The sequence below is a fragment of the Monodon monoceros genome, unplaced genomic scaffold (genome assembly GCF_005190385.1).
Source record: "Monodon monoceros isolate NGI ecotype Baffin Bay Population unplaced genomic scaffold, NGI_Narwhal_1 Super_Scaffold_21, whole genome shotgun sequence".
NCBI classification, from domain to species: Eukaryota; Metazoa; Chordata; class Mammalia; order Artiodactyla; family Monodontidae; genus Monodon; species Monodon monoceros.
The window spans coordinates 130,930,524-130,953,004 of record NW_021703778.1 but is presented as its reverse complement, the minus strand read 5'-3'; the positions used below and the strand labels follow the sequence as shown (position 1 = coordinate 130,953,004).

At 36.0% G+C, this 22,481-nt stretch overlaps 1 protein-coding gene across 2 annotated transcripts; it reads right to left on the bottom strand.

Moving 5' to 3' along the window:
* Window positions 1–250: 250 nt before the first annotated feature.
* AP5M1 (adaptor related protein complex 5 subunit mu 1) lies at window positions 251–22,446 on the bottom strand. 2 transcript variants are annotated; one of them, XM_029239201.1, is made up of 9 exons: window positions 22,081–22,415; window positions 14,994–15,639; window positions 10,122–10,349; window positions 9,409–9,548; window positions 8,606–8,691; window positions 8,396–8,514; window positions 5,444–5,540; window positions 2,938–3,016; window positions 251–1,040 (listed from the first exon to the last, which is right to left on the bottom strand). In XM_029239201.1, the coding sequence occupies exons 1-9, from the start codon at window positions 22,152–22,154 to the stop codon at window positions 980–982; spliced, it is 1,530 nt and encodes a 509-aa protein (XP_029095034.1). In that variant the 5' UTR covers window positions 22,155–22,415; the 3' UTR covers window positions 251–979. The 2 variants fall into 2 exon arrangements, with proteins under 2 accessions (XP_029095034.1, XP_029095035.1); XM_029239202.1 differs by lacking the exon at window positions 251–1,040 and having other exon boundaries at window positions 2,154–3,016; window positions 22,081–22,446.
* Window positions 22,447–22,481: the final 35 nt, after the last annotated feature.

Genomic DNA, 22,481 nt, shown 5'->3' with positions numbered 1-22,481 from the left:
TGCAGAGACTCTGGATGATAACTCGACCTACCTTCCTCCCAGGGGTGGTGCAGGAGTCCATGAATATCTATAAAGGATTCTGAAATACTATAATAAAAACTAGAAGAAAAATACTAGTAGTTGTTCTATGTATTAAATTGTGCTTTGAAATATCTTAAATCATACAATGTATATATAAAACCACAATTTTAACTCACTGAAAATATTGAGTTGGTGTGAAAAAATTAATTTTGTAAGACTAATGCTTAATTAAAAATTTTTTTAAAAATTTAAGAATTCCTGATAAGGCTATTTACTTCAAACCTGACATCTGAATCAATTATTTAAAAAGTAAAAGGTAAAAAATGCCCACCACTGTAAGGGGATTGTCTTACACTGTTAAGGGTACTGCTGACTTTAAAAAGTTTGAGCACATTTTCAGAAATGTAACACTTTTTGTACATTTTGGATCTACTGAAGAATAATTACCCATATGATAGGCATCAGATTTCATAATCATATTTTGGCACTAAAGGGAATTTAGCAATTTTGCATCCAGCGGTCTGACACCATCCAAACCTTTAACTGGAAGTAGGTGCTCATATTCAGTGCAAACACACAGCATCTTTCAAGTTAAAAAATGCAAAGAATAGTTATCAAAGAAAATGAATAAAATCCATAGCGAGATAATATTTTAGAAAATGATTGAAGTTTTAACCCAAGAAAGGACTCTTAGAGTGTCTTATAGCTTAGAATAAGAACATGTCAATCACGATTAAGCTTCTGGAATCGGAATCCCTTTGAAATGCAGCTGTTTCTTCTTTAATTGTGGCAGAGGACTCTGAAGAAAAGAAAGGTCCAGCCTTAAAGATGAGTAAGGAATACAAAATAGCTCAGGATTAGTTGTGGAGTTCAAAGGTCGCTAATTACACTAAGGAGTTCCCAGACACAGAGAAAACATTAAACAGGTCACCTACCAAACGTGAAACAGACTTTGTCTTCAGAAATTATCCTGAAGTGACAGGTTTCTAGACAAAATCAAAGCATCACAGTGTGCCCAGCTGATCTCAACAGGAAGAAAACATGAGTTAGTTTTAGTTCTGTAGCGTTATGTTAGAATGCAATGGCAACAGATGGCATCAGGTTCCCCATTGTCCCTACACTTTTCCAGTACTCCTTAGATTTTCCTCAGGTTTCTAGAAATGTCAGATCAAAGATTCATTGGTTTTTATGATTGCTTACAACGTTTTGCCTAGGGGATTATTATACTGAATCTCAGCCTACTCACTAGATAAATGCCTCTTTCCTATTTTAGTATACTTTGCTAAACACTTATACAATCAAGATGTACAAATGGCTTCATTAATATAAGTGAAATGTTAAGCTTTCCTTGAGTTTAAGAGAGATCAAAAAACTTAAAGCGAATGATTTTTTTCTTTTTTCAAAAGGAACGTTTTTACTACTGATTATCTATGATTAACCTAGAATAACAAGCTAAAGTCCTGGTCTGGAAGTTACTCTATTTTCTTCATTACTTGGGATAATTTTGAACATAGAACATTATGCCATGATAGTGTCTTGCAGAAAATGAGTTTATGAGTAGGATTGACCTTAATTTTAAAAAATTACATTTCAAATCCTAAATTTCTATGCAATCTCCTTTCAAACTACCATAGCTCTCTTTCAAGAAGTTAGCAGCTTTTTCTAAGCTTTTCCTTAAGGACTCATAAAAAAAAGAAACCAAGATATAATTTAATTGAATATTAATCTGTAATGCGTATTTTTTTTATATAACTCTTCTAATTCTGTTCTGTAAAAAGAAACTTGACATGGAATAGGTTTTGAGGTTCTTGAGATTTCATCTTTTCTTGAATGGTCATTTAAAGTCCAACTTGACAATGAACTACTTTGAAAACAGAACGTGACAAATAATTGTAAAGACAGGTAGAGAATAAAGAGTATGTATGACTGGATCGTTCCTGAAGAAACCCAGAGCATGCCAATAAGGAAGCAAGGGTGACAAATTTAAAGAAAATGTGCTACATGAAACTGAAATAAGATTTAAGTGATACTCTCTACCCATAAAATAGCTTTTGATTTTTACCTGAATTCATTCATTAATGAATTATAATAAAACAGGAAAAGACCGATATTATATCTAAATTTATATTTAAAAATTTGGCTGCAGATATTCAGTAATCACAAAACACTATGCTCATCTTCTGAAGGGATCCCGCCCCTCTTAATATGCTTACTAAACAAAATGTTATTGTGGCAGATTAATAAGCTTGCCTGAAAAGTAACTCCAGAACACAGATAAACAAAATAGAATTACGCAGATTCTTTATTAGCCAGTAGGATAGTTCTGATTAAAAACAGGTTACTATTTAAACAATTTTCTTTCATTTTCATCAGCTGTTTTCTCAAGAGATTTACAAAGTTGTTTCTAATGTGGTCTCTGGTATTCTGTAACAACACATTGTACTAGCACTTAGCACTTAGGTTTGGAAGAGCAAATAGTTTTTTATCTTGCACGTCATCTACAATCTATTGGGAGCAGCTGCCTGCAGCTCTGCACTGAGGAGCCTAAGCCCATATCCAGGAAGGCTCAGTGGAGAAAGAGGACTGTGACGGATTAGCCATGTCTGCCACAGGGGCAGGAAGAAACATGTATGGCAGGGTAACCCAAGACTAGTCTACAATAAGCTGAAAGTGAATCACTACATTTTATGCTCTGAAATCATACTTGAGTAAAATCAAAGGGTAATGAAATTGGATACATTAGTCTTTAAAATGTTCTTTCAAACTAGATCAGACTAAAAACATTGAACAAGAGCATTTTGTAATTAAATCAATGATTTTCACTCATAGGTTATATGCATACACCTTCAAAATAAAAGACTGTGATTTAATTTATGTTACTATTGTATAAATCCCATTTAAACATGAGACAATTACAGTGATAATGATCCATATGTTACTGGAGCAGGAGCTTTAGAATTCCAGATGTAATAGTCAGAAGAAATTAGTTTCCGGTCTAAAAAAAAAAATGATAAGATTATATTATCTTAAAAATTCAATGAGAAAGCAAAGTCATGATATTTAAAATTGTGGAACACAATTATTTCAAGGAAGGCAATACTTTGAGATATCAATTTCAATTCAATTTTTATCAAGGCATTATTATAACTTTCACCACTTTCAAAATATGGCTTCATTAAATACATGAATAATCCATCTTTTAGCTTATATATACCAAAATCCCTCATGCCAAATCTGCTAATTTTTTTCTCACATCTTCCCTAAATTCTTTTTCTTATAGACCATTACTTCAGCTACAAAAACATTAAAAATAGTTTTATTGTTACCCTTCTGTAACCTCTTCACCACAGTTCTGATTCTGATCTTGCTATTCTTTATGCATTCAAAGTTTCAGAGATGGAAATACACATCCAACTTTCTAGTAATGTTTTAAAAAGGTTGCTTCAGTGGTTTCTTATTGTTCTGATCAAATTTAAGGTTTCTGTTTTAAGAGCTTTGGACAAATGAAAACCTCTTTAAAGTTTTCTGATATGTAAAACTGAGATGATAATGCTCATTTGGAGCTAGACATGTGTAAGTTCTTATTCCATACATCTCTATGTATCCAATTCTGCCTTTTATACCTTCTTCATAATGAAAAGGATAGAGGTAGGATGTATTACCTCACTGACTTTTTTTTGTTGTTTGTTCAGTTTGAGAACCTAGTAACATTGAGAGGCAACATAGCATATTGGTTAAGACATTGAGAGGCAACATAGCATACTGGTTAAGTGGTCAGGGTCTAGAGACAGACTGCTTGGCTTTGAGTCCAGTTCTGCCATTTACTAGCTATGTGACCCTATTCTCTCTGTTCCGTCAGCATCCTCATCTGTAAAATGGAGATAACAACACTTACGTAGGGTGCTGTAAGGATTAATGAGTTAGCACATATTACATACTCAGAACTGTGCCTGGCACATAGTAAGCAATAAACATCAGCTATTATTATTTAAATTAAGATTATTAGCATTATTAAACTATTTTCAGAACTAAGTTGTATATTATGAATATAGATTTTATTGTCAAGATGATGGCAAAATAAAGGTTTTTACATAGTTGCACGAAGTGATAGCTATGCTCTGAAACTAACAGAAGGAAATAAAAGATTGGTCATAATTATGCATTTAAAGTGACCTCTTTCATTCATATATTAAGAAGCAGGTGAATTACTGAAACATCCCATTCTGTATTATAATCTCTGAAAATTACTACAATATGTTTAGTTAATATTAATAAGATACAATATTTTAAACATTATCTAAAGAGACAACATATTTCCCATAGACAACCTAAAATACTGGTCTGTTTGCATTTAGACAAAACTGCTGGTTTGTCCAAACTAACAACTGTATTGTGCCTTCATTTAAAAAAAAAAGCATTATGAAGACTCTTCCATATACACGAATTTCTCTAAAAAGCAACGAAAAAATGATGTAGGAGAAAGCACAGGGATGTATGGAGGTAAAGAATATGGCTTATTCTGGTTATATTACATAGAATTTATTATTGCCATTCACAGGTAATTCCTTAGAATTCAGTAGTTCTAAGTTCTGTAATTCTTTAGAAACTTTCAAGTACAAAGTCTTGTCTTATCCTTCCTAGGGACCCTAACCCTTAGTTTAAGAAATACTTACCTAAATAGCTTTATTCCCCTTAATATATGAGGCAAAAATGTTGCTGCTTACGTTTATCTAACTCTACCTCATTCTAGCTACTTTTTTGTTCTATGCCACATATCTATATTTGATCTGAATTAAATAATTTTGAATTCATCTACAAATTGCTGTTTCCCCTCCCTATATTTCCATTTGTACTATATGTGTGTGTATGTGTATACACACACACACACACATTTCTCTTGCCCTCCTTTTGGTAAAACAGAGTACTAAATAATGCTCACTGACTACAACATTTGCTAAAAGTATTTAAAATTTTAAGTAATAATCATACTTAACATTTATTGAATCCATCCCACATGCTAAACATTATGCTAAGTGCATGGTTGATATGATTTTATTTAAACCTCCTAACAACCCTGAGGTAAATAATACTACTAATTCCGTTTTATATATAAGGAAACTAAATAAGAAGTTCACTAACTTGCCCAAGAGTAAAAGAGTAAATTATAAGCAGAGCAAAGCAAATCCAACTTTAGACTAGAGCCCACCTCTATGTCAATCCTTGCTCATCCAGACCACTTTACAAATAGGAGAAGGCAGAGGGCAATGTACATAAACTGTTACACAGGATGGATTAGGCCAGAATTTTTATAAATCGGTATTATTCTCTGATCTTTTTCTGTCATATTTTAATTTTATCTTAGTTAATAATAACATAACACCACTTTAGTTACCTTAAGTTAGTTTGAATCTGTACAACTTACATGTACTTATTTTTGGTTTTCCTGATGCAAAAACTTGAACTGAATGCTGATCCGCATAACACCCAGTGAGTGTGTAATCTAAGATCCTAAAATGAAGCTAGAACAAGAAGAGAAATGTACCAAATTAAGGTGAATATTTGGTAAAAATGATGGTCACATTTTTGTCCCTTGACACAAGTTTAGGAATTTATTTCACAGAGTTCACAAAATAAAAATCACAAATAATACTGTGTGTGTTTGCGTGCAAGTGCTCATATTCACACGTATATACTCACCTTTCCCTTCTGCATTAGGGTCGTTTCTTTGTAAGGCTGCCATTATGAAGTGCTTAACACATACCAGGCCCTTCACTAATATAAACTCTAATCTGCACTGCAAGGTATCCTTATTTTACAAATGAGGGAACTGAGGTTCAGAGATGGAAACACTTAGTGTCCCAGTAGGTAAGTAGTAGAGCTGGCATTTGAACTCAGACCTGCCTGACTACAAAAGCTGGTGCTCCTTCCCCTATGGTGTTTGGTGTTCTGTATGTTCTCTCCTATCTCTAAGGCTATGTGGCTGTGATAGATTTCAGATCATAATTCTTTTATACACCTTTTAGCAGAACACAATAAAGTAACTACTAAAACAGAAACACCAGTTTATCTGGTGTTTGGAGGGAATGAAACGCTCTACTTAATTTTTCAGAAAACTAAAATTTAACTTTTACATAACTAACCTTTCTAAAATGTAATGAATGAATGTAAGTTCCTGGATTTAATTGATAATGTGGTGATATCAGTATAAATGCCAATTAATATATTGGGCTATAATAGAGAGGGCCATTAGTACCTTCTCTGAAGGCATAGTGCTGGGCTGTCTCTGAGCCACAATGATATTCACATGAACCATGAAAGGTCTATTCTTACAGAACTCCTGCCTCCTTTTGCTGTGATTCGCATCTTTGCTGCTAAAAGCTTTTGATTTGGCAATATCCTGATAGCTTTTCTATACTTTTTTTCTTCCTTCTCCCTTCCCTGCAAATTTCTCTCTTTTCCTATCTTTCTCCTTTTGATTGCCAAACTAACTGATCACAGACATAGATGTAATTTTCAGATCTTCTCAGCAATTTCTTCCCTATTGCAACTCAAATTATCTAATAGTAAAGGGCTTTTGCTTGCTTGTTTGGTATAATTTTGGATGCTGGAAGTCATGACAAGGTTGATTTCCACACAACTAGATATTATAAAAATAAATCTATTCATTGAACACAAATACGTACTACACGCTTTTGATGTGGCTATAACTGGTTAGGTGATGAAAATGAATAGAAGTCATAATCCCTACCTTTGAAAAACATATAGTATAGTAACATCTCACATTTTTTTCTGAAAAACATCTGGAAGAGGGAATTTCTATAATAATCATTGAAACAAAGCTCATGGACATAGTTGAAGCCAATACAGAAGAAATGAATATCACTAGTGTACTTCTGACTTCACTACCATTTCCCCTAGTTGCTTTTACATATAGATTTCAATCTCTCTTTGATTTCTTTGATACTACTCTATTTAGGTTTTCCTGCTACCTTTCTGATCGCATTTTCACTTTCCCTCACTGATTCTTTTGAACCTTCCTCCTATTTTCTCTTATCTTTTTCTGACCTTATTCATTTCTACTGCCTCAACTATTTCTTCTCCATGGATAACTCCTAGATCCTAAGAACAGTTGAGCTTTCTCTTGAGAATCAAGCTTTGGGTTTTAAGCCACCTACTGGACACCTATACTGGGGTAAATTGCTATTACCAGCAACATATGTGATATGAAGCCCACTCCCTCCCAACTTTCTCCACATTTCTTCTAAGATACAGAACTTTCTTCTAAGTATGTACATCCATTCATCAAATATTTATGTGCTAGGTACTGAACTAGATGTTGGGAATAAAACAATGAATGAATGAGATTCACACGGTCTTTGCCCTCCTGGAGCTTCAAGTCTGGTTTAAGTCACAATTTTTTAATGACATCATCTTTGACTTAAAACTATTTCTTATCTTTCTACTTAATTAGTGAGATTAAAGGCTATACCTTTATCACAGCTTTATTCCTTTTTCTCCCTTCCTTTCTCTTTCTGTGACACTACACTAGTTCAGCATTATTAACTTACTACCTTTCAGCTGGAATACTAATATAGCTAAAAAATAGTTTCTTTGCCTCTAGTTTTTTTCTTCACTCACCTTCCTCACATCCATTTCAGATTGATCCTCATAAAGTATCACTTTCTGAAGGACCACTCCCGTACTCAAAGAAAGTATAACATTTTCTAACAAAGCAATGAAAGCCAGATTCAAATCCTCTACAATCCAGACCTAAATCACTTATTCAGACTTCTGTGTGACTACTGTTTCTAGCACTGCTTCCTAAACATGCCTTATCCTTCATTCCTGTGATTAAGTCATTTCTTCACCTATACAAACGATAGTTAATATTCAAGGCTTCATATCGATGCTTACCTGAGCCTCAGAGTTTTGCCTAAACTCCATCTCTACTACAAAGCTTTCCTTGACCACTTTGGTTGGAAGTGCTCAGTCTTTTTTTTGAAAGACCAAAAGCAGTCAGTCCTGATCAGTTACTGACATGCAACATTGAAAAATCCCTAGAGGGCAAAGACTACATCTTACATTCTTTTTATACAAATCTCAAATGTGATATCTAAGAACTGTGTAGAACTAGGTTAAGTTGAGGTATTTAGGTTTTACATAATTCTTTCACCTTAAAAATTTTTAAGTATTAAGTGAAATAGAAAGTGATTACTAAACAAAAAGAATCTTACTAAAATCTCACAGAGGACTTAGACAAAAAGAACAGAACTCCAAAAACAAAAAAAAGTTAGGAAACATTAAAAATCAATTATATGCAATTTGGAACAAAAGGAAAGGTTTCTAATGTAGTGAGCCATATAAATATATTTACCTTTAAATATGCTGTACCTCCAATGCAAATCTGGTCAAATGGCTGCTTTTCATGGCTCTTGGCTCCAAAAGTTACAGTTCCAGAAAGACTAATTTCCATTGATTTTGGGAACTTCTGTCCTAAAAACAGAAATACATCAATCAACTATTATAAATTAAATAGGTTCTACAGCAAATGAATGAAAAAATAAATAAATAAAACCTAGTTTACCAATATTCCAGATCAATAAGCTTTTCTCTCGAAATACTTCAAGCTGGCCAAAACTAACTTTGTATTCCACATGTGTGACTGGACCTCTTTAAAAAAGAAATGGACAAAATGGAAAGAAAAAAATAATCATAGATATAACAGTTTAAAGAGATTTAAGTCAAATCTTGCTACTGTTACTTAATACAAGGACAACATAAAAGCAGATCTGTATTCAAGTTTGCAGAATAGAGTAGAATAAATAATATTATATCTCAGAAAACACAGAAACACAATAAACATTCTTTTGGCGATGCTATACATTTCATTATTAATTCTATAGATAACTACAAAGTCATGCAGAATGTATTAATACAGGCACATAGATTGACGTAACATTAAAACTGTGATTTTACTATAGATTTATGTATCCTTTGAAAAGAACTATTCTGTAGGACAAACTTAAAAGTAGGACTGATATGGAAGTAATCTTATGATATTAATTCACCAGGTTTTCTAGTTGGGCTTGATCTGTATGTTGAGTACAGAAAAATTGTTAGAAATAAAGCCAGTAGTAAAATAAACCCTGAAGAAGCTACATTGGCTGAAGTTTATAATTTACTAGCAAGTAGTTTAACCAGAAAAATGACAATATTTAAAAATAAAGAGATTTTTATGACAATGTTTTGGTTAAGAATCAGCATACATCTGAATAACATAAAATTTTTAGATCTTAAAAATAAGGTAAAAACCAAGACAATTTATTATAGGGCAGTGGGAATGTACTAAAGAAGGCAGAGATCATGGCATTGTTATTTTATTCCTACCTGTTGTAAAAAGGTATACGAGCTTCACAGAATTCAAAACTATTTTTCACACTTTCATGAAGTTTTAAATTAACTGTTATTTTTAGTTGTACTTCTTCCTCTTTTACTTGATAAAAACCCAAAATTGGTGGCACAGGGACCTGGAAACAAACATAAACACATTTTTATATAATTCTCAGGTTAATGGGTCTAAAATATCAGTGGTGATGGAGAAAAAAGCCTTGCAGTAATATAGTCATTATATACAGATATGACTTTAATGACTAATGGGTTACTCCAAGTTATTTTGATAATAGATGATGAAGCTACATTCCTTCTAAGGTCAGGGATTCTTGCATCTCTTTCTATTTCCAGAGGTGAGAAAGGTGCCTTACAGAGGTGTGTGATACATTCTTTTTCCTACTCCTGCTTGTTCAGATTCCCTTCCTCCAGGGTCTCTATGACCTGCAACACAGAACATGCACTAGACATACTGATCACTGACACCCGCCCACAGTTTCTGCTGCCCTGCTTGTATCTTGACTCCCCAACCCTCCCAGATCAGCAGTAGCTTAATGGGTCATCAATAACTGATTGAAGCGAAACAGTCTGAATCTTCTGGTAAATAACTCATGAAAAGTTCTTGTTTGGACCAAAAGTATGGATGATTTGCTTACAACAGAATTCATAAATATGAAGATTAGCAAAGTCCCAACTTCTCCAAGGTTGTTTACCTGAGAAGTGTAGTAGCATAAGTTGAATGACTCTAAAGGTGGAGTGAGTGGAAATTTGTAAGGCCCACTAAATGCAGAATCATCTGCTGCATCAATGCTACTAGAAGTCAGAATGGCAGAGTCGAGAGATGTCACACAAGGATGAACCAGAATATCCTGAAGTGGAGATCCATTGGTGGGGAGACTCAAGCTGATGGTAACATTTGGCATACTTCCTTCTAAATCACACTGCAACACAAACAAACAGATATTACCAAGATCTTTGAAACATACATCTTTTGAACGAGGCCTTTCTTAATTTATCTGAGTCACTTTCCACAACTTAATTCACTTTTCTCTCAAGGTATTATTCTCATTGCTTTCTGTGTTCTGGTTAATGATTCTATCATGCTCTCAGACACCCAAGCCAGAGACCAGGAGAGCCTTCCTAGAGCCCTCTGCTTACATTTAAAAACCTTAAAAAGCAACTTTTCTTCATTCCTGTTACACTGGTACAGGCCCTTACAATTTCTGTCATAGCCCTCTAAGTGTATCTAGACTCACTTTCCTCTAATCAATCCATCCCCTTCATCAATGCTAGAGCTATCTTAATAAAACATAATTCTAATTATATTGTATCCATGTCAAAACCTCTCAATAGTTCCCCCTCAGTTTTGTATTACTTTTAAAGCCTTTTGCTGTTTGGTTCCCATCTACCTCTTTAATCATTTTCTACCCTGCAAGTAATGCTGGAGACACATTGGGGACTGTTAGAGGATCAGAGACTTATTCTCCCAGCTCCTCTTATCCGTGAGTAAGCCCTCATTCCTATACTAAACACCTTTACTCCCATAAATCTGTAGTGGCTCTTTTTCTGACCCAGCCAGACTGATATACCTTACTTGGGTGTGTGCTGGGGGTGGGGGTGGGGGGCGGTGGGCGGTCAGGCTCCTCCTTTATAACTCAAACTTGACATTTACCTCTATTAAAGCACCCAATTACAACTGTCCAATTGAGGCATATAAGGCTTACTGATAAGTTTTGTTTGGCTAGACCTGTACAATATTTTAAGAGTTGGTGGAACTCAGTAGGTATAATGCTTAGCTCCAAATGCAAGCAGCTAGTTCCACTATCATGTACATAGTCTGCATTATGCATTAACTGTCCACTCTCTAGAGGTGAGATCAAATGTCTATGCTCCTGTTTGTTTCCTTCTTTAAGCTTTAAGTTTTTGAAAGCAAGAATTATTATATTTTTCTTTGTATCTCTAGTGCCCAGTACATTGCTAAGTATAAGAGATACTCCAGGGACTTCCCTGGTGGCGGAGTGGTTAAGAATCCGCCTGCCAATGCAGAGGACATGAGTTCGAGCCCTGGTCTGGGAAGGTCCCACATGCCGCGGAGCAACTAAGCCTGTGTGGCACAACTACTGAGCCTGCGCTCTAGAGCTCGTGAGACACAACTACTGAAGCCCACAAGCCATGACTACTGAAGCCCGCGTGCCACAACTACTGAAGCCCGCACGCCTAGAGCTCGTGCTCCACAACAACAGAAGCCACCGTGACGAGAAGCCCACGCACCGCAACGAAGAGTAGGCCCCGCCCTCTGCAACAAGAGAAAGCCCATGTGCAGCAACAAAGACCCAACGCAGCCAGAGATACTCCAATAACGTTTGCTGAATGGATATCTTTTTATAATTATGAACCGTACCTTTGGTTCGCAATTTTAATAGGAAATGTTTTATATTTTCATCTATCACTTGACATATGTGTGAATTCATGAACATATCTGCTGTATAATGCAAGCATTTAGAGAGCAGGCAGGCATTACGAACAGTACCATGTATAATTAGTGACTTATAAAGGTCTTTCAGTGATAGTTAGAATAACGTCAATCCCATTTGATAATAAAAATGCCAAATAACTACTATGAAACTTAAGAACATTTTAGTATTTTCAACTTTAAATCACCTGCTACTTCACTCTCTATATGTGGATTAGCAAGAATTAAAGAAAAAAGTTTCATTTTTTGGCAGATATTTATGGAGATAATATATGAACAAATATTAGTAGCAAATAGTATCAACATTTTTAAATATTCGGTTTATACTTATTATCCTCTAACACTCTAACATAATTAAAGGAATCAGAGAAACAGCAACCATTATGGAAATAACCAACAAATTATCTGCTGTCTAGGCATCTGAAATACCAGAGCACTAGCCATTCACTACGGGATGAGGACATCCATTCTAGAAGAAATCTGTATACTACCCTTTAAACCAATCTGGCATATGTAGATCTGGACTTTTAATTAGGAATTATACAAACAGAAGGGACCTAGGTACTTATCTAATTTTAAAAATGAGAAAAGAGGGCTTCCCTGGTGGCGCAGTGGTTGAGAGTCCGCCTGCTGATGCAGGGGACAGGGGTTCGTGCCCCGGTCCGGGAAGATCCCACATGCCGTGGAGCGGCTAGGCCCGTGAGCCATGGCCGCTGAGCCTGCGCGTCCGGAGCCTGTGCTCCACAACGGGAGAGGCCACAGCAGTGAGAGGCACGCATACCGCAAAAAAAAAAAAAAAAAAAAAAAGAAAAAAGATTGAAAAAATTGTGTAACTCTTCCAAAGAGACAGAGAAATTAGTGGTGGAATGAGGATTAGAACTTCAGTCCTCTGGCTTTTGGTTCACCAGGTTTCCTACTAGGATTGAGATAAAATGAAGATAATTATTTCCATTTACAATAGGCTTCATAATAAAACTCCTTTAAATACTTTAAAAATGGTTTGGCTAACAGTTATACTATTTACATACAACCCTAAAGAAACATTTAGTTCATGAGTTTCAGTACACCCTCACTATTTTTATTTTTAGAAAAAAGTTTTTTAAAGATGAAAGTTTCCCATAATGATCATTTGTATTAGACCAAGAATAGGAGCCAATCTAAAATTCCCAGAAGCAATAAACTAGGGTCAGCCTATCAATGAGCTGAGATATTTAAATAGTATAATATTAATTAGTATTAAATTATATATAGCATATTCCCTGTTCATTACTACAGAATGAAAAACAGAGACAGTGAATTTTCCTACTTGTATTTTACAGAACTTACAAGAAACGTAGGTTCAACTGCTTTAAGAGGTATGAATGACATAATCTGTAAACACCTTAATTTTGGAGACATTTATGATAATTATTTCTATTAAAATTAATAACTGGAATGTATTTTTTTCTTTTTTCGGTACGCAGGCCTCTCACTGTTGTGGCCTCTCTCGTTGCGGAGCACAGGCTCTGGATGCGCAGGCTCAGCGGCCACGGCTCACGGGCCCAGCCGCTCCATGGCATGTGGGATCTTCTTGGACCGGGGCACGAACCCCTGTCCCCTGCATCAGCAGGCGGACTCTCAACCACTGCGCCACCAGGGAAGCCCTGGAATGTATTTTTGATCATAATAGAAGTGAGTTTAAAACAGGCACATAAATTTTTAGGTCACTTTAAGGTTAAAAAGCAAAAAAAAAGACCCAATTTGTCTGCCAGGACTCTTCTAATTCTCTGTTCTTGAAATCTACTTTTATCTATTGGATTTGCACTTAACTACTCAACATTAATATGATATATAAAAAGTTTGTATTAATAAGTGCAGAGAATAAAGGAAGATAACAGAAAAACAGACACCTGAGAATATTAATATGTACTTGTAGACATTCTCTTGGAGGGGTTCTATTTTTGATCATTATTGAATGTGGCACTGATCACTGCTAACTGTATTGTTATTTTCGTTGCCTTTTCCTATTACCTAACCTTAAACCACAGAACCCTATATTAACCTAGTGACTTGTTTAAATAAAACGTGAGCCCTTGAAAATGGCTTCAGATATTAAGTCAGAGATTTGTCAATTTCACCCCCTCTAGGAAAAATGGAAAGTAGGTATGGTGACTTTAAAATATTTTCACAAATTCTCTGACCCTACTCTTTTCAAAAGATGGAGCCTCATCCCACTCCCCTTGAACGTGGACCAGACAAAGTGACCTGCTTCTGATGAACAGAAAGTGGCAGAAGTGATACTATGTGACCTTTCAGCCTAGGTAATAAAAAGAATAGCTTTCACTTGTGCCTCATGTGGTTGGCTGTCGGTATGATCATTTGATCAAAGGGAAGGCAGTCACCAAGTTGTGAGAACATTCTTAAGCAGCCTGTTGAGAAGTCCACATGGAAAGAAACTGAGGTCTCCTACCAATAATCAGCACCAACTTGCCAGCCATGTGACTCAGTCACCTTGCAAGTAGAACTTCCAGCTCCAGTCATACCTTCAGGTGACTATAGCCCCAGCTGAACTCTTGACTGTGACAGACTTCCACACTAGAAGTTCCCAGCTAAGTTGCTCTTGAAGTCCTGACCTACAGAAACTATGAGTATAATAAATGTTTATTGGTTGTGGTAACAGGTCAATTCATTACACAGCAATGCAGTTGACCCTTGAACAATGCGAGGGTTAGGGGCACTGACCCTCTGTTCAGTCAAAATCCATGTATAACTTTACAGTCAGCACTCTGTGTCCAAGGTTCTGCATCTGTGGATTTAGCCAACTGTAGATTCAGCCAACTGCAGATACTATAGTACCAAATGCAGTATGTATTTAGTGAAAAAAAGCCACGTAGAAGTAGTCCCACGCAGTTCAAATCTGTATTGTTCAAGGGTCAAATGCATATAGCCAGTATAATTAGTAAGAAATGCAAAAAGATAACATTATAAAATTTCACGTGAACATAACATTTAATGACTGCTGTTTATAAGAATCAAGAATGTCACATTATGATGTAAAATAAGGTCGGCAAATTTTACTTTTCTCCATAAATGTTAAGTGCTATGATAAAACAGGTACCAGAGAAAATCTCACCTTGCAAGTGACAACTCCAATGACTTGCCATGTATCTGCTATATCCTGTTTATCATATTGCATGGATTTTACCTTTTCAGTGATAGAAATAGAAACCTGTGGTTTTCCTTTGTATGTTCCAGCTTTCCAGGTCGGCTGTTTTTGTGGATGAGTAACAGAAGCAAAATTAATACTATCCAATGAATTCTGTAAGTTGGCATCTAACAAAGTGCCAAAGGGACAAGCCTGTAGAAGCAAGTCGGGCAACTGGCTCAGTTTTGTATTTAGCTCACTGTCATTTTTTTGACCTGAGTAAAGAAAACCCTGTACCCCAAAAAGAAGTTCAAAGCCTTGTGAAATTCCACTAATGCTAATTAATGGTGGACGAGGGGATAAAGTTTGTTCAACCAGTGGAACACAAGCGTATATCATGCCATTCTTCATGAAAGCAACAACTGGCCAGAGTTCTTCACCTCCTATTGGGAGTGCATAAATGGATGTTTTATTGATGTGTGAACAGCTATCACGACTCTCCGAAAAGTCCTTATCATCACGCAATAATCTCAGTTCGAAAAGCAGTGCTTTAAGGAAGGGACCATCTTCAGGAACAGGCACATAACTTGCTCCATTGAAGACTTTGGCTCTTTTTTCAACAGTTGGATACCGTCTGTATTAATGGAAACAAAACCATAATTAATTCCTGCAAGTAAAATAAAACTGCAAGTTCAAAACCTAAAAACAAACACAAAACATAAGGCAAACACTAATAACAACAAAACACACAATAACAAACACACACATCAACAAACAAAAACCACAACCAAAAAAATATTATATTACATGTTAAATTCTCACTAAAACAACTACCTGTTGTGTACTTGATATATCTCAAATGATAAAGTACCATTATCTATTATCTAAAAAAATTCAATTTAGTTGATTTTTTAAATAGGTAGAGTAGAGTACCTGGTTCTAATTCAAAATCCTAGTCTTTGGCCGCTCAGATTCGCACTTAAGCAAGGCGTGTATACCTGTATACATTTTAGGCATCTATAAGGACTTTTTTTTCTTTATCTTTTTAAAAAAATTTTACTTTTTATTTCCTCCTTTCCTTTGTTTTTTAATCACAAGGAACATCTTTCTCCCCACTCAATCCTACCTCCAGGAGTAACCACTGCCAAGGGTTTACTGTTTCATCCTTCTAGAGGGTTTTCAATGCTTTTAAAGCATAAACATAAACACACTGTCATTTTAAAAAAACAGAATGATACATTTTGCAGTGAAACTTACTTTTTACACTTTCCAAGTTAGGTCACATAAAGTTACAGCTGCACAGCATTCCATTGGGTTAAGGACCTGCAATCTATCTGGACCCCCATTGGTACAAACATCACTTCTTTTGTTGTTACAGATAAGGCTGCAAAGAAGATTTTCTTGTCTTGTCTTTCCTTTCCCCTTCCTCCCTCTCCCCCCGCCACTTTCTAACTGAGGTATAATTTAGATATAACATTATATCATTAGGTTGGTCAAAAAGTTCATTCATTTTTTTCCATAAGGTGGCTCTAGTAGTGCTTAGTTGTCTTTAACTTCAGTGTTCATTTAAAAAAAAAATCAAAATTGGAGAATTTCTGTGTGGCCATTTTAATATTGAAAAAGAAAGAAAAAGCAACATTTTCAGCATATTATGCTTTATTATTTCAAGAGAGGTAAAAACACAATTAAAAAGCAAAAAACAAGATTTGTGCAGTGTATGGAGAAGGTGCTGTGACTGATAGAACGTGTCAAAAATGGTTTGCAAAGTTTCATGCTAGAGATTTCCTGCTGGACGATGCTCCACCATTGGGTAGAGCCGTTGAAGTGGATAGCAATCAAATCGAGACATTAACTGAGAACAGTCAATGTTATAGCACACTGGAGACAGCCGACATACTCAAAATATCCAAATCAAGTGTTGAAAATCATTTGTACCAGCTTGGTAATGTTAATCGCTTTGGTATTTGGGTTCCACGTAAGTTAAGCGAAAAAAACCTTCTTGACCGTATTTCTGCATACGATTGTCTTCTGAAACATATCAAAAACGTTCTGTATTTGAAACAAATTGTGATGGGTGATGAAAAGTGGATACTGTACAATAGTGTGGAATGGAAGAGATCGTGGGGCAACTGAAATGAACCACTACCAACCACACCAAAGGCCGGTCTTCATGCAAAGAAGGTGATGTTATATATAGTGGGACTGGAAGGGAGTCCTCTATTATGAGCTCCTTCTGGAAAACCAAACAATTAATTCCAACAAGTACTGTTCCCAATTAGACCAACTGAAAGCAGCACTCGACAAAAAGCATCCAGAATTAGTCAACAGAAAACGCATAATCTTCCATCAGGATAACGCAAGACCACGTGTTTCTTTGATGACCAGGCAAAAACTGTTATAGCTTGGCTGGGAAGTTCCGATTCATCCGCCGTATTCACCAGACATTTCCAGGATTTCCATTTATTTCCGTCTTTACAAAATTCTCTTAATGGAAAAAATTTAAATTCCCTGGAAGACTGTAAAAGGTACCTGGAACAGTTCTTTGCTCAAAAAGATAAAAAGTTTTGGGAAGATGGAATTATGAAGCTGCTTGAAAAATGGCAGAAGGTAGTGGAACAAAACAGTGAATACCTTGTTCAATAAAGTTCTTGGTGAAAATGAAAAATGTGTCTTTTATTTTTACTTAAAAACCTAAGGAACTTTTTGGCCAACCCAATAGTTTCAGGTATGTAACATAATGATTTGATATTTGTATACATTGCAAAATGATCACCACAGTACATCTAGTTAACATCTATTACCTTACATAGTTAACAAAATTTTTTTTGTGTGTGATGAAAACTTTTAAGACTTCCTGTCGGGGCTTCCTTGGTGGCGCAGTGGTTAAGAACCTGCCTGCTAATACAGGGGACACAGATTTGAGCCCTGGTCTGGGAAGATCCCACATGCCGCAGAGCAACTAAGCCTGTGTGCCACAACTACTGAGCCTGCGCTCTAGAGCCCGCGAGCCAGAACTACTGAGCCTATGCGCCACAACTACTGAAGTCCGTGTGCTTAGAGCCCGTGCTCCACAACAAGAGAAGCCACCACAACGAGAAGCCCGTGCACCGCAATGAAGAGTAGCCGCAATGAAGTGCGCGCAGCAACGAAGACCCAACACAGCCAAAAATAAATAAATTAAATAAATTTAAAAAGAAAGACTTCCTGTCTTAGCAACTTCCAAATATGCAATACAGTAAAATTCAACTATAGTCACCATGCTGTATATTACATCCCTATGACTTATTTATTTTATAACTGAAAGAGTATACCTTTTGACCCTCTTCATAAATTTCTCCCACCCCACCACAGGACTTTTTTTTCTGATTCCATCTTAGTAGAGTATGATGGAAAAAAGTGGTTCAATTTAATCCTCCACATTGTGGATTCACTAGTATCCTGAGTACACTTGGTACCCTAAGTCTTCTTGCCAACCCCTACAAAAACATGTAAGAGCATCTTAGTAATAGTGGTTTATCTCTATGGCCCTGGAAGATACTATGAGGTAACAAAAAGAATAAAATGAATAATCTTTTATGGTTTGCATGCTCTATCCTGAACAGTAAGTTACTAATTCATCCTTTTTTTGGGGAAACAGAAATTTACAAAAATGTTAGATCACATCTTCTTAATTAAAAAAGTACTTTCCCAATTCCTTATCTCTCCACTCCAAAGTCCACAACAAAGTCATTTATTTGCTATTAACTTTTGTGTAAATTGCCTAACTTCCCTAAGTTTGTCTTCTTACTTGTCAAATAAGGGAGTGGCTAAAGAACAAATAAGCAATTCTCATCAAGAATCAAGAACAGACCTAGCCAAATAATGTTTTTCTACTAATTCACTAATACTACTAATAAAATATTGGTGTTTACTAATAATTCTAAAAAAGAAAAATAAGAATGTATTCAAAGTTATCCATGTATTAGTGAACCTCACTCATTTACATTCTGATGCATTTTCTTGATTGAGGAAAGGGAAGAATTAGCTAGCCCTCCAGTAATGGCCTAGCAGGTGAATGCCACTTCTTTCTCTTAGTCTTTGGATAAGGATAGTTAAAAACTCTGGACTGAACTCTAGTCCAGACTATTATCCTCTAGAGGATAATTCAAGTTCTCTTAAGTGTAAGAATTTCATGATTGAAATTGTAAAAATAAGTTTGTCTGGGACCTTATAGAATGTCTCAATAAATACTTTGCCGGATGACTCAACCTGTCATTTCAGAGTTATTCTAGGCCTTTTCTAAAACAGGACTTGAACTTTAAATGGCCCTGCAACTACAGGGAACAATACTAACCTAAGCTAGACTTAAGCTGGTACTGTTACTATCTATCCAGACAGCAAATCTCTAAACCAGAATCTAAATCAAGTTCTGTTGTGGGGAAAAAGTAGCTAGATAGAGGAAAGATCATTTGCATTCTTAAATCTTAAGTGATGGCCATTATCCTTTGGCAAATATGTGGATAAAAGGCCAGTGCATATCTGTTTATCTCTAACTCTGGCCCCAGGAGGTCAGAAAACAGAAAAAAAAATAAAACCTAACTAATTTGTTCAATGGTACAGGATAAATAAGTGGCAGATGAATTATCTGAACCCAAGCTGCTGCCTTCACAGAGATGTTGAAAAGTCCACCCTAACAAAAAGAATTTTTCTTTTGAAATATTCTGAGCACAGTGGGAAAGAACTCTGAAAACAAGCACAACTTCTTCAAGAAACTTATTATTGTACACAGTACAAAAATCTTACCTCTACGAGATATTAAAATAAGCTACAAAGCCACAGATATAAATACACTATGGTACTGGCAAAGAACAAAGTAATAGAACTGAGACAGACCAATGTTTATATGGGAGACATAATAAACTACTATCAACAGCCCCAGAAATCAATGAAGAAAATACATACTGTCTGGAAGATGATGTCAGGAAAACTGCCCCACAGCATAGAGAAAAACAAAATGAGAATACTACTTAACACCACATCCAGAGATGGACTACAGACGGATTAAAGGCCTAAATATAATAGAGAAAATGATAAAGTCAAGAGGAAATAATGTAGTAAGATATCTTCAGGAAATAAAGGTAGGAAAAGACTTCAACAAATTCCCCCAAAGGGCTAACTACTTTGACTGCAACAAAACTAGGGATTTCTGTTTAACCAAGGGTAATGAAAAGTTAATTGACAATGACAATAAGTTAAGATAAAATATCTATAATAGCTAAAAATGACATAGGACTAATATCAAGATTACACAATGAACTCCTGCAAGTTAACAGGAAAAAAACAGCAACTCTTGAAGAAAAAAACAGACAATGGATATATACAGGCAATTCACAGAAGAGGAAACCCAAAGGCCGTTGCTACACAGAGAAATGCAAATGAAAGTAAGATATCCTTTACACCAGTACTGGCAAAAAGTGGAGTAAGTGTTAGGAAAGAATAGAGATACTGCTGATGAGAGTGTAGACCAGTCAAAGTATTCTGAGGAGCTAATTATTTGGTAATATTTAGTCAAAATCAGTATAGATATGTCCCCATGTAACTGTCTGAGGTTATCTACTGCAGCACCGTTTTGATAGCTGAGTCGGGGGCAATCTGGGAGACCATCACCGGGGGAAGGGGAGATGTAAAATGTGACAGATGTAAACCATGGAGTACTACAGAGCAAGTAGATGCAATGGCCTAGATCTGCACTATCCAGTATAGTAGCTGCTAGCCATACATGGCTATTTAAACTTAAAATGAAACACAATTAAAAACTGAGTTCCTCAGTTACAATAACCACATTTCAAAAACTCAACAACTACATGTGGCCAGTAGCTGCAATATTAGACAGTATAGATTTAGAACATCTCCCATTTCCATCATTGAAGAAAATTCTACTGGACAGTGCTGCCCTAGATGAACACAAAGTAACCTGGATGTTTCCTAAAAATAGTGCTGAGAAATCTGACAAGCGTAAGAAAAGGGAATGACATCTATAGCACACTTAATTGTATAATTTGAAAAATACATACACAAACACACAAACAAAAGGATAAAGATACCAAAGGGAATATATAAGTAAAGCAGGAGTACCTAGGATGGATGGACCAATAAGGCTGATGAACCATATTGAAGATTATTATTAACCTCCTGAGGTACAACAACAAGAACAACAAATGTAAGCCAGGTATCCCATAGAAAATGGTAAACTCCAAGGCTCGATGCCTTCAGTAACAAAAATTGTTAAGGTAGGAAAGAGGGAATTTTTCATATCCACATTGCCTGCCACTTTTCCTTAAAATTACACTCATCTTTGTCAGCCTCAATCTGGATTCAGAACTAGCTACTTCACTATAGAGCTTTTCTCAGGGAAGAATGAATGTTTGCAAGAAAGAACTGTCCACCACTGAGAACAAAAGGTGAAACAGATCACTCAATTGCCACCCATATTTTACAGTGAGTTACTGTATATTCTCTTCACAGAGCTAGTTTGATAAAACGTGGCAAATTCTAAAAGTGGAACCAGATCAGCTCACACCATTTTAAAAAAGTGAATTCAATTTAATTTTTTGTACTTTTTCAATTTTCTTCAACAATTAGGAACTTTAAAGTAAACTATCTGAGAATTTCTGGGAATGAAAAATAATTATAAGCTGAAAGTAACAGCCTGATACTGCTCAGCAAGAACTTTCCATAAAAATGAGTTAAAATGTCCTTGAATGATTTTTATTAAAGTAGAAAAATGTGAAACATGTTTATTGCTCAGGAAGTTTCCTTTCCTTTCGTCTTCTCTACATCAATCTTACGTAGGTGGAGTTACGATAGAGTAACATTAATATGAGAAAATACATAATACTTAAAATGTGCCAGGCATCAACTCATTTAATTCTCACAACACTATGAGGTAGTATTATTACAATCTCCACTTAACAGATGAAACAAATGTTAAGTAACTTGCCCAGGTGTCGGACCAGGGATACACAGCATCACAAAACTACGCTACACCATCCATCTGTCCGATCCATCACGCCTGAGGATTTAGATTTGCGTTTACCTGGAGAATCTGACGGTGCCACAAAGTGGACTTCCCGGTTCGTGGCTTATGAGCCACACTGCCCGCTGGGCCATGATAAGCCACTAAGGCATCAGCTCTTCTCTAAGGTGGCCACCGAAGAAGAGCGCAGACCGGCTTTCTCAGGCGTTTTCTTTTACCAGAAGCCCCGAGGCTCACGCATCTAGAGCCACATTCTGCCCCACCACAGACAGGTCGGGCTCAGCAGAGAAGCTAACTCCTTCAGATGAAGTCACTAAAACCTCTGAGTCCGCGCTGGACAACACACGCCACAAAAAGTTCTGTGAATCCGCCCTTAAAACCTCCGGAAATCTATTTATCCCCACCAACCCTGCTACTTTCTTCCTCTCGAGTCCACTTCCGGGACGGTAGCCCGCAAGGAT